Consider the following 13,072-nt stretch of genomic DNA (forward strand, 5'->3'; position numbering starts at 1 on the left):
CAAAATACAGCATTTCTAGCCTTATTCTATTTTAGACTTCCCCCTTAAGAGATGTAGGGATGCACCAAATCCACTATTTTGGGATCAGCTGAACCCCTGAAACTTTAGGATTAAGCCGATTACCTATCCAAATCCTGATTTGCATATGCAAATTAGGGAAGGGAAAACAAGAGCAGTGCAGGGCTAAACATTTTTAACATTGAAATTAAAGGACTGTTCAAAGCTCAAAGGCTCAGGTTACACAGCAGATAGCTGAAAAGCTCTGTAGAACATAATGGTGTTATTTGTTATCCACTATTTAACCTGTGCCATATAGTCTTTTTTCAGTTTCCGCCATTGCTACACAGCAGCTTGTTTATATAAACTATAGTAGAGTTTCTGAAGCAAACACATCAGTTTTACCAGTGCAGGGCATCACTATATTATATTTTCATTACTTTAAAACACTTTTATATTTTTCATGTTACTGTTCCTTAAAGGATTCTACTAGCATCAGGGAGGCAGTAAGTACCTGTAGTCTAGGTAGGATTTGATGAGGTCACAAATGAACAGTTATTGAAAGGTTATTGCTTTGTATCAAATGTTCTTCCACTTTTCCTGTTAATTCAGACACCAGATTGCATTTCAATCACTGCTGTTCCCTCCAACATGCATAAGCACAAATACATATATAGATAGATATATATAAGGCTAATTACTAAATTACTAAACCCCTCAGAATCATCACCATTTGAACTGTAAAGTAGATTTTCTGTTCCTTGTCGCTCAGACAAAATGCTTCAAGAGCAAGGCGTCGGCCACAACGTCAAAGTGCTTGTGCTTGAGTTGCAGTACAGCGAGGAGGAGGCTAAAAAGCGAACGCACGAAGAAGAAAAAGAAAGAGAGAATGCAGAGAAAAGAGACGAGAGTATAAAAAAGAAGATGATGCGCACCAAGAAGGGTCTGGAGATCCTAGCCGAGAGAGGTCATTTTTTTCTGAAAATATTACATTACAATATGTGCATTTATATAATACACAAAAGCCATGAATATCTTGTAAATTATATCCTTATAAACGGTGGGTTCTGATGTCATCAGTTATAAACGGTGAGTTCTGATGTCATTTCTGTCACATGACTCACTGAAATTTGTGTATTATAATAAATAAAGTACCCCCTGTTGCAAAATATGAGGATATTAGAAGTTACCTCGGAGTTCCATGACCTGTATAAAAACACTCAACCTTTGGCCTTGTGTTTTTATATGGTCATGAAACTCCTCGGTAACTTATAATAACCTTATATTTTCCAAGAGGGGGTACTTTATTCACTATATTATACACAAAAGCCATGAATATCTTGTAATATATTCTTATAAACTGTGACTAGTGATGTCATCAGTTAAAAACGGTGAGTAGTGATGTCATTTCTGTGACTCACTAAAACTTGGGTATTATAATAAATAAAGTAGGAAATATTTTGATGGAATATATGAGGATATTAAAAGTCATCTCGGAGTTCCATGACCTGTATTAAAGCACACGGCCTTCGGCCTCACGCTTTTATATGGTCATTGAACTCCTCTGTGACTTATAATATCCTTATATTTTACAGTAGGGGGTACTTAATACACTGTTTAATCCATGAGCGTGGTGCACTCCAGTAAATCATTACTTCATGGCGGGATGCTGCCTTGTGTGTTGTGGATAGGGTTGCGCCTGGCTGGTATTTTACCGGCCTGGCCGGTAAAAATGATGGTTGATTCCAATGTTATTAATAGAGAAAAAGGATAGATTACATAGGAAGGCCGGTATTTTTTTCCAGAAAAGGTGGCAACCCTAGTTGTGGAAAGGAATCCCAAAACAGACCCACTCCTGGCTTTCATATTATGGTGGACATGCTCAGGAAGCCTTAAAGGGGTGGTTCACCTTTACATTAACTTTTAGTATGTTGTAGAATGGGCAGTTCTAAGCAATTTTTTAATTGGTCTTCATTATTTTATTTTTTTTATAGTTTTTGAATTATTTGCCTTTCCAGCTTTCAAAAAAACAAATGCTCTGTAAGGCTAAAAATTTATTGTTATTACTACTTTTTATTATGCGTCTTTCTATTCAGGCCTCTCCTATTCATATTCCAGTCCAATGCATGATTGCTAGGGTCATTTGGACCCTAGCAACCAGATTGCTAAACAATGAAAACTGCTGAATAAAAAACCAAATATCTCAAAAACCACAAATAATAAAAAATAATAGCAAATTGTCCCAGAATATCACTCTCTACTAATTAAAGTTAACTCAAAGGTGAACAACCCCTTTTAATAGGCAAGAGATTAATTCTCCCCATGTGCTATAAACCCTTAGAAACATCACAATTATTTTATAGTAGTAGTTTAGATTTAAATTAATTTTTTAGTATGATGCAGACCGTGTTATTCGGAAATAGTTTGCAATTAGTCGTTTTGTGTTTTTTTTTTTTTAATTATTTAGCTTTTTTGTTTATCAGCATTCCAGTTTGGAATTTCAGCAGCTATCTGCTCGCTAGGGTCCAATTTACCCCAGCAAATGGGTAGTGGTTAGAATGAGAGACTGGAAGATAAATAGGAGAGGGACTGAATAAAAAAATAAGAAATAAAATAAATATGTGGCTTCTCAGAGCAATAGTTATTTTGCTGCTGGGGTCAGCGACTCCTATTTGAGAGCTAGCAAGAGGCAGGAGAGGAAGGCATATCATTTAAAACTAAGATTACATGAAGAATTGGAATAGAATAGAACATACAATAGCATACTAAAAGTTAGCTGTACAGTGAACTTCCCCTTGAATGGAGGCAGTGACATTCTCTCAAACAAATACAGGTATGGGATCCGTTATCCAGAACCCCCAGAACATCTCCCATACATTACATTTCATCCAAATAATCAAATTTTTAAAAATGATTTCCTTTTTCTCTGTAATAATAAATCAGTAGCTTGTACTTGATCCCAACTAAGATATAACTAATCCTTATTGGAGGCAAAACCAGCCTATTGGGTTTATTTAATGTTTACATGATTTTCTAGTAGACTTAAGGTATGAAGATCCAAATTACGGAAAGATCAGTTTTCCGAAAAACCCCAGCATTCTGGATAATAGGTCCCATACATGTATATATTTATAATATTTTTTTAATCTGGAGAATTCTGTGACTGCGGCACTTACATCTTGCACTTCATTCATTTCTGTTTCTCATGAACCACTTAATCGGCTGCCATGTTTTTGGCTTCCATTGCTTTTACAAGTTAAGTGGGAAACAATTAGTGTTGGCTTTATACGAGCTATAACCCATGTTGAATATCACAGAGCACTCTGGCACAGCAGGCTTTTCTTGTAAAGTACAATACATCATTTATGAAGCCCTTCAACTCCTCAACATGTTTGAGTTTCTCCACCCACACACACACACAGATCTTCCGCAGCACTTCCTTCCCATTCCGTTATACTTGGAAATAGTGGCCCCATGGTGTTGCGTTTATATATAACAGATATGCCTGTCTTCATTTAATGGAAGCTACACCCTGTTCCTTTGTGTTAGCATTGAGTTATAGGGACAGTAACGCTTTTTTCCCTTTTACTCTAATGTCTTTAGTGAAATAATAAAATGCATATAGTTTGTGCCTGGTCTAGTTAGCCCTAGCAACCATTAGACCGGTGATTGATTGGTTGCTGTGGGTTATTAGACTTAAAGCAAATGTCCAACCAGTTAACTTTAACTCCTTTGCTTTAACTTCTATGTGTTTCTTATGTGTTTTTAGCTGTTAAAGGAACAGTAACACCAAAAACATTAAACTGTTTTAAAGGAATGGCAATGTAATGTACTGTTGTGCTGCACTGGTACAACTGGTGTGTTGTGCTTCAGAAATGATATTATAGTTTATGTAAAGCTGTATGTATGTAGTTATGACAGTATGCTAATACAACTCCTTGGACTGGCCCATAGGTAGAAGTGGTCGATAGTGGGGTGACATTTCTTAATTAAACATCAGTTGTAATCGGTGTTTACAACAATTTATTTTTCTAAGTCCAGATAAGTAACAGATAAGTACTACTATAGTTTATATAAACAAGCTGTTGTGTAGCCATGGGGGCAGCCATTCAAGCACAGGATACACAGTAGATAACAGATAAGTACTACTATAGTTTATATAAACAAGCTGTTGTGTAGCCATGGGGGCAGCCATTCAAGCACATGATACACAGTAGATAACAGATAAGTACTACTATAGTTTATATAAACAAGCTGTTGTGTAGCCATGGGGGCAGCCATTCAAGCACAGGATACACAGTAGATAACAGATAAGTACTACTATAGTTTATATAAACAAGCTGTTGTGTAGCCATGGGGGCAGCCATTCAAGCACATGATACACAGTAGATAACAGATAAGTACTACTATAGTTTATATAAACAAGCTGTTGTGTAGCCATGGGGGCAGCCATTCAAGCACAGGATACACAGTAGATAACAGATAAGTACTACTATAGTTTATATAAACAAGCTGTTGTGTAGCCATGGGGGCAGCCATTCAAGCACATGATACACAGTAGATAACAGATAAGTACAACTATAGTTTATATAAACAAGCTGATGTGTAGCCATGGGGGCAGCCATTCAAGCACAGGATACACAGTAGATAACAGATAAGTACTACTATAGTTTATATAAACAAGCTGCCGTGTAGCCATGGGGGCAGCCATTCAAGCACAGGATACACAGTAGATAACAGATAAGTACTACTATAGTTTATATAAAAAAGCTGCTGTGTAGCCATGGGGGCAGCCATTCAATTCCAGGATACACAGTAGATAACAGATAAGTACTACTATAGTTTATATAAACAAGCTGTTGTGTAGCCATGGGGCAGCCATTCAAGCACAGGATACACGGTAGATAACAGATAAGTACTACTATAGTTTATATAAACAAGCTGCTGTGTAGCCATGGAGGCAGCCATTCAAGCATGGCTGCCCCCATGGCTACACAGCAGCTTGTTTATATAAACTATAGTTGTTTTTCTGAAGCAGACACACCAGTTGTACCAGTGTAGAGCAACATTACATTACATTCTCTTTCCTTTAAAACACTTTAATTTTTTGATGTTACTGTTCCTTAAAGGTTTTTAAAAAAAACAGGGCAACACCCACAGACAGTGATCACATGTTCATGTGCTAATCTATTTATGGTTTTGTCTCTCCCATAGGTGAATCGTATGACCCAGAAAGAACTCCATACCTTGAGATAGCCAATCAAACAGGAAAGCCGCTCAACATTCCTCAAGCTGCAAAAAAGGCAAGACTGCACGGAATTGCCATTTCATTTGTGGGCAACTGGCACCTGGATAATTGTTTTAACAGCTTTATCTCCTCCAGAGCCGTGTGCAAACTAGTACAACCCAAGGTCCCCTTCATCATGCCTCACCGAGTATTTCCAGTTAAAGCATGGCAAGGCAACCATGAGTGCACCAAAACTGTAGAATCGACTGCTTTGGTACTTTAATACCGACACTGTAGATTCGGCAGCATGCCCACTTAATGGGTTAACCCCTCCAGCTCCCTGCAAATGGGAGTAAATTTTAAAAGAATGGGATTTCCCAGAATTGACAAAGGGTCTATTGGAGGAACTTCCTTTAAATTGGACCACCAGAGCCACAGAGCTTGGCAGGCTTTGCTTTGCCAGGGATAACAAAAAAAAATGTCATTTGTTTAAAGGGATTACGTTGTTACTCCTTTAAGCTGGCAGCCTGTGCTTATTGGCCTGTCTGCTGCATGTGGCAGTGGGAAAATCAAGCATTTTTGCTTGATTATATCGGGCAGGCATATTTTTTTAAAGGGGAACTATCGCGAAAATGCAAAATTTAATATTAGCTTCAGCATACTGAAAGAAACTTTTAAAATATAATCAATTAAAAATTCTGAACTGTTTCTGAAATAATTAGGTATGCACCGGATCCAGGATTCGGGATTCTGCCTTTTTCAGCAGGATTCGGATTCGGCGAAATCCTTCTGCCCGGCTGAGCCGAATCCTAGTTTGCATATGCAATTTAATGGCGGGGTGGAAAGTCACGTGACTTTTCATCATAAAACAAGGAGGTAAAAAATGTTTCACGTAATAACCTGTAATATTAATATTAAATAGTGGTATTGTGGGATTCCATAATCACAGAATGATGCCACTAATTATTTCACAATAACAGAGCAGCCATTTTAATTTATGCTACATTTATACAATAACAGGTGCTGGCAATCCAGACGTATTAATCTCATTATATAGATCAGGGCTGTCCAACTTGTTACATATAGTGCACCAATTCATTTTCATATAGCATGTTGGAGGGCCAAATTAAATGAAAACAATGATGCCATACACTGAAGTTTGTGGAGCTTTCTGTGGAGCCATAAGAATTATTTGGAGGGCCTCATCTGACCACGACCATCACTTGGTCAGCCCTTATATGGATAATCCTTTGTTTCTGTGTTATGGTGGATGCAATGTGCTCCGTCACTTAAAGGGTTACACATATCTGCCTAGACGTGTCCATTGATTGATGCCTCTGTATCACTTGTTTGCTGTACCCTATTATTTTGTTTAATTGTTGTTTCCTGTCTGGTGTGTTGCAACATTTTCTTTTGCCACAAACCTTCTTGTCTAACCCCAAATGGTTCTGACTGTTCCAACGCATTGGCTTCCTTTCTGTAGGCGCTGATGCTTGCCATGGGCTATCACGAAAGGGGGAGAGCATTCCTGAAGAGAACAGAATATGCCTTAGCGCTGCCATTTCTTCTGGACGCCGATAAACATTTCTGGTAAGGGCTGATTCAACCTTATCTGGTTGTGATTCCACCTTTTTTGGGGGGTTCATTCTCTTTTTACCGGTAAGTGAAATGCCTTAATACCTTTAGGGTCTGAGTGCAGGAAGTTCAGATCAGAAAGAGGCAGGAGTTTAGAGTCCGTACTTGCTGCCTCAGTATGAACTAATTTTTCTCAATAACCAATGACTGCCCCCAGAGAGCCGATATACCCCTGGACATTCCGAGAGAATTGTGTTTAGTACAGCAGAATATTTACCATCTCATTATATATGCTAGCTAAAGCTATACATGGACTATTCCACTCTATCAGAGAACATGGCAGCTTAAGGTGGCCATACACGGGCCAATAAAAGCTGCCGAGAGACCGAGTCGGCAGCTTATTGGCCCGTGTATGGGGGCCCCCGACGGGCTTCCCCGATCGAGATCTGGCCGAAAGTCGGGCAGATCTCGATTGGATGGGATTAAAAATCCCGTCGGATCGCGGCCGCATCTGTTCGTTAATGCGGTCCCGCGATCCAACCGCCCTTTGCGTTTGCTAGGATCCGATCGTTGGGCCCTAGGGCCCACGATCGGATCAGCCCGATATTGCCCACCTCAAGGTGGGCATATCGGAGGGAGATCCGCTCGTTTGGCGACATCGCCAAATTAGGCTAACAAGGCAAACAGTCTCTTGGTGAGATTTCAGCAGTGGTCCATTCCCATGGCAATGGTACACCTGTAATGTGCTCCTTCCAACTGAAATTTAAACCGTGCCTCTACCTTCCTCTCTAGTGAGTGTGGCAGCGAGCTGCTGAATATGGTCGATAACTATGCTGTCCTGCAGCTTGATGTCGTGTGGTGCTACCTCTGTCTGGAGCAGCTGGACTGCTTGGACGATGCAGATGGCAAGCTCGACATAGCCCAGAAGTGCTTCAATAAATGCTACGGGGAAAACCATGAACGACTGGTCCATATCAAAGTAAGTTCCACCTGTTTTGCTGCGACCTGTCTTTCATCGACCTCCCCTCCATCCAGTGAAAACCTTGCAGTGCTTTAGACAATTTGTGCACCCAAGCCTTCTACCAAACGCTGCAGTAAATTCTATTAAACATTTAATAAATTCAGAGAGCACTGTTACACTATTCACTATGTTTTTCATATGAACATTTTCTGGCCCTGTCACTATATGGATAGATAGATAGATAGATAGATAGATAGATAGATAGATAGATAGATAGATAGATAGATAGATAGATAGACAGAGATTCCTTAATTTGTCACATACAAATTTATACAAGTACAACCTGTAGTGAAATGTTACATTAAGTAAATTCAGAGAGCACTGTTTCTGTTTTTCAAATGAACATTTTCTGGCCCAAATCAATCTGTCACTAGATATTTACTAAAGTGCAATGTGCCGTATAATTAACAAAACCAGAGGTTAACAACATCTAAAATATCCAAAAAAAGAAAGAAAAATAAATATTAATAGATTTCTTAGTATTAAAATAATTTAAAAAAGACGAAAAAAAAAGATTGTGGTGGCATATCATGATTAAGACGTCTACCTGAGGATAAAAACTTTTTCCAAACCTCTCTGTTCTGACCTTAAGACTCTGATTTTAGTAAATCAAACCGATAATTAAAGTGGACCTGTCATCCAGACACAAAAACCTGTATAATAAAAGTCCTTTTCAAATTGAATATGAAATCCAATTTCTATTTTTTATTAAAGCATTCATAGCTGTTGCAAGCTCGTTTAAAAATCTCAGCTGTCAATCAAATATTGTCTGCCCCTCCTCTATGCCTTAGACATAGAGGCGGGGCAGATAATTACTTTCACTTTCCATTCAGCACTTCCTAGAGGTCACTGCTCTCCCCACATTCCCCCAGTTTTATTTTAGTTTAGCCAGTGCGTGGGGATGGACATCAGGTCCCCCATTCTGTTGCACAAACAAGATTCTGAGTTGATACAAGGCTTGTCTTAATAACAGTGGCTCCTGCCTGCTTGTTATAATTATGAATTCCCAGACTGATGTAAACAAGATTCAAATAATTTATATAGTGTAATTAAAGTTCATTTTGCTTGACTGATGTGATAAAATAGGATTATGAATAATTTTTTTTGAGTGACGGGTCCCCTTTAAGGTTTCTTTTAATACAAAAGACAGACTCCTTGACTGATTCAGGCATTGTTCTGCTTGTTGGAAATTGCTGCTGCTGATTGAGCCATGAGTTTAAGGGTAGTGTAACCCAGGACTCTATGGGCTTTTTAACTGGTGAAAACATTCCACAGTGACTAATACAGAAATGACTGAACCTTGTCAGGGCACATGCATGCCTATTTTCAGTGAACACACGCACATATCAAGCACCCAGGACCTGAGGAAAGACCACACTGGGGCCAAAATGAGGTAGCTGGAATACACTGACTGATTTCAACCCTACCACGGGCAGTAACCTCCTCTCTCTTCAGCATTCAGAAGTGATGAATCTAGGGATGTACCGAATCGACTATTTTGGGTTCGGCCCGAACTCCAGGATCCTTTGCGAACGATTCGGGCAAATACCGAACCAAATCTTAATTTGCATATGCAAATTAGGGATGGGAAGGGGAAAAAATTTTTTACTTCCTTGTTTTGTTTCCCTCCCGCCTCTAATTTGCATATGCAAATTAAGATTCGGTTCAGCTGGGCAAAAGGATTCGGCCAAATCCAAATCCTGCTGATAAAGCCCACATCCCGAACTGAGTCCTGGATTCGGTGCATCCCTATTTGAATTGTAAGTAACACAAACAGACTTCTGTAGATTTCGGCTCAAAATGCAGAGACTCTGGGTTCTTTGCTGAAATCCGCCAAGTTTGTTTGGATAGATCTCACAAGGTCTGATTTATTTTTTCATGAATGGTCATAGAGGAATGTCACAATGACACACATCCGGTATTGTTCCCAAGACTGTAACAACGTAATTTGGCCTCTTACAAATCACTTGCATTCGCATTCTGCTTCCTGGATATAAATCCTCCAGCTCTGGTGCATTTTCAGAATCTCTGCTTGCCTGTAAAAACCTGGATTTCTCACATTTCATTTCCAATGTGAATGTAATGCAGTGGGCGGCAGTCTGTTCTCCTCCCAGACTTCTTGAATGGCACCTGTCCCCTTTCATCAGACTTCCACCAGATATTTCATTCTGTGGGAGGCCATAAATGAGGGGAGATAGTCCAATACATAAACCTTAAAGGGCACCAATCATAAGTAAAATCATTTCCTAAGTAAATACACTTTGTGGAAGTTCAAGAAATCAGATTTTTAAAACAGTTAGAATTGTTTGTATAATGTAAATGATCAGCTCATTATTCCTTCTGCAAGATCTCCCCTATCTCCACTGCAGTTCTATCTGAGGCAGCCATCTTGGATTTCACTGGCTCCTCCTACCTATATCTTCCCAGCCAACTGCAGCTCTGAAATCTCGCACATGCTCAGTTGAAATTCCTTGTTGCTTATCAACCCTTCTAAGCTATTTTCAAATCAGCCAAACCTGTGTGTTAGCTGCTGTACAGTAGTGCTGCCACCTGCTGGAAGTTACTGTGTGCCCTTCATTTGCATAATAACATCACCAGCAGGGGACAAGATAGGGAAATCTCCTGATACTTCTAGTGGAGGAGTTTACTAAAACAAGGCATTCTGGGTAGAATACTCAAAGCAGTGTTACAATCTGAGCATGCTCCTGAAATTTGCATATTATAGTCTCTGTTATAGTCTCAGTATGGCCTCCCTCAGTGAAAGAACCCATTTGACAAAGTAAGGGATTTTTTAAAACCTGCAGTTTTTTTTCAAAAAACTATATATGTAGTTTGATTAAATGTGTTTATGTTGTACTGGTCAGATTGTTAATATGTGTTTGATTTTGGCTGCGATAGGTGCCCTTTAAGGTGGCCATAAACGTAACAATTACGATCTTTCTTGGAAAAGATCTTTCCAAGAAAGATTGTTTGTTTCAATACACACGTGTAGATCTGAATGGTCAGATATACAGGTGGAAACAATAGAATTATACCTGTATCTGACGATTCAGCACTAACAATGGGCGATGTTTGGTGCCTTCAAAGGCACCCGATCAAAATTTTCCGTCCAGCCCGATCGCCGAGCCGACTGATATCCAAGTCTTCTGACGATATTGGTCGACTTTTTTCCCACCGAAAATATCGTATGATAATTTGTTTCGTACGTTATTATCTGTGCGTCTATGGCCACCTTTACTCTCCTCTAGAAATGGTCTATCCGCTTCTCTGTTTATTGATCTTTCTACGTATTGTCCATTTATCTGTGCAGTGTCTGTCTGTCTATGTAAAATCACTCACAGTTCAGTGTGTAACTGTAAGAAATGTTCCTTGTTCTGGGGCTCTAGATCAGCAACAGCTGAAAATCCACAGGTAGTGATAACATAATGCTGCTATGTGACTATATGAGTCATGAATTTGTGGGGTGTTTATGAATCTATGAACTGGGGGGCTTTTTATACCATGGAGATGTACACAACCTGCCTCAGACTCTCTGCTTACTAAGCCTGTGAGTTGATAAATTGTCTATAAAATCCCCAGTAAAGACTTTATAGTCTCTGTAATGTGCTGGGATCTCAATAAGCCTTTCCAGCACGTCTGGCAGAGGGGAGTACACTTGGCAATAAAGAAAGTGGAACAGTTTTCAGAATCAGGGATCAGCAACCCCCTAACAGCCGATGGGTTGTGGGAAAGGTTGAAGCTGATAAACATTAGTCCGCTTCCCCCAATGGCTGTGAATTTTATTCCAAGGCTTTTTTTCCCATATCTTCCCACTTCTTGATACCTCTTGCCTGTGAATTCTGCTGCAAATGCTTTTATTTTTCTATTTCTCTGCAGGGAAGTTACGGCCGAGAGAAAGTGCTGTTCCTGAGACTGTATCTGCTCCAGGGAATAATAAGTTATCACAGCGGAAGAGCCAAACAGGCAGCAGAAAAGCTGGCCAGGGTAATACATTGCCTCACACCCATGATCAGACCATGTCTACTTGTCCCTTATTTTCTGTTTCTTGTTATATAGCAACATGGATAATAAGGTGTCAAAGCCAATCGTATTCAGCCTTGTCCTTTGTGCCCGTTTTACACAATCTGCAATAAGAAAAAACAATGCCTATACCTTATTTTGCTGCAATCGGGGTGTTCCCAAAATTTATTTCATGGTGCTGTAGACAGATCAAACGTTTCGGGACCACATGGCCCTTCCTCAGTGATAATGAACCAGAGAGACTGTGCAAATTTATAGGCAAACAAACTGCGACCCCTAGTGGTGTTCATATATATATATGTATGTATGTGTGTATATATATATATATATATATATATATATATATATATATATATATATATATATATATATATATATATATATATATATATATATATATATATATATATATCTTACACAGAGCCTGTCCCACGATAACAGATCACAGAGGAGAGAGTTTTTGCAGAGAGATGATCCACTTCTATGGTATGTATCTCTGAAAGCAAACATTTTAATAAAGCTAATTTAACAGCCCATGTCGTAAAAAATGTTTTTGTAATTTATCTTTATAACTTAAAATGTTTGCTTTCAGAGATACATACCATAGAAGTGGATCATCTCTCTGCAAAAACTCTCTCCTCTGTGATCTGTTATCGTGGGACAGGCTCTGTGTAAGAGATGCAGGTTGGTAAATAAGGAAGCTCACGACTGAATCTGCACTGCGCATGCTTTCTCTCTCCTGCTTCATTTGCATATCTTCAATTCCATCAGCTGCCAAGATTCAGCCAATTGGATCAAAGATATGCAAATGAAGCAAGCGCAGTGCAGATTCAGTCGTGAACTTCCTTATTTACCTGGATCTCTTAGGGTAGGACTACATGGACGTTTTCGGCGCGATCCAACGCGCTGTGACAAAATGCCCTCGACAAGTCGCATGTAACGGAATTAAGGTAAGAGGAAATAAGATAAGAAATGTCTGAAGTCGCAGCGTTGATCCGACGCAACATGACGGATGCAGACATTTCTATCCCTTACCTTATTTCCGTCGCATTCGACGGGCGTTTTGTCGCATCGGATTGTGCTGAAAACGTCCGTGTAGTCCTACCCTTACACAGAGCTTATCGGCGAACCCATAACAGAGAAGAGAACTGAGAGAGTTTTTGCAGGGATTTTTTTATGACATGGGCTGTTAAATTAGCTTTATTGTCCAAAAGGTGAACAACCCCTTTAAA

The 13,072-nt window shown here is 39.4% G+C and overlaps 1 protein-coding gene across 3 annotated transcripts in view; it reads left to right on the top strand.

The window, feature by feature from the left end:
* Positions 1-13,072, top strand: part of nub1.L (negative regulator of ubiquitin-like proteins 1 L homeolog) — a 42,121-nt gene that overhangs the window by 15,370 nt on the left and 13,679 nt on the right. For all 3 annotated transcript variants that reach the window (XM_018267116.2, XM_018267117.2, XM_041565782.1), the window contains exons 6-10: positions 770-964; positions 5,212-5,300; positions 6,708-6,814; positions 7,592-7,778; positions 11,697-11,804. In XM_018267116.2, the coding sequence (XP_018122605.1) occupies positions 770-964; positions 5,212-5,300; positions 6,708-6,814; positions 7,592-7,778; positions 11,697-11,804 (686 nt within the window). The remainder of the gene's footprint in view (positions 1-769; positions 965-5,211; positions 5,301-6,707; positions 6,815-7,591; positions 7,779-11,696; positions 11,805-13,072) is intronic.

Source organism: Xenopus laevis, chromosome 6L (assembly GCF_017654675.1).
Source record: "Xenopus laevis strain J_2021 chromosome 6L, Xenopus_laevis_v10.1, whole genome shotgun sequence".
NCBI classification, from domain to species: Eukaryota; Metazoa; Chordata; class Amphibia; order Anura; family Pipidae; genus Xenopus; species Xenopus laevis.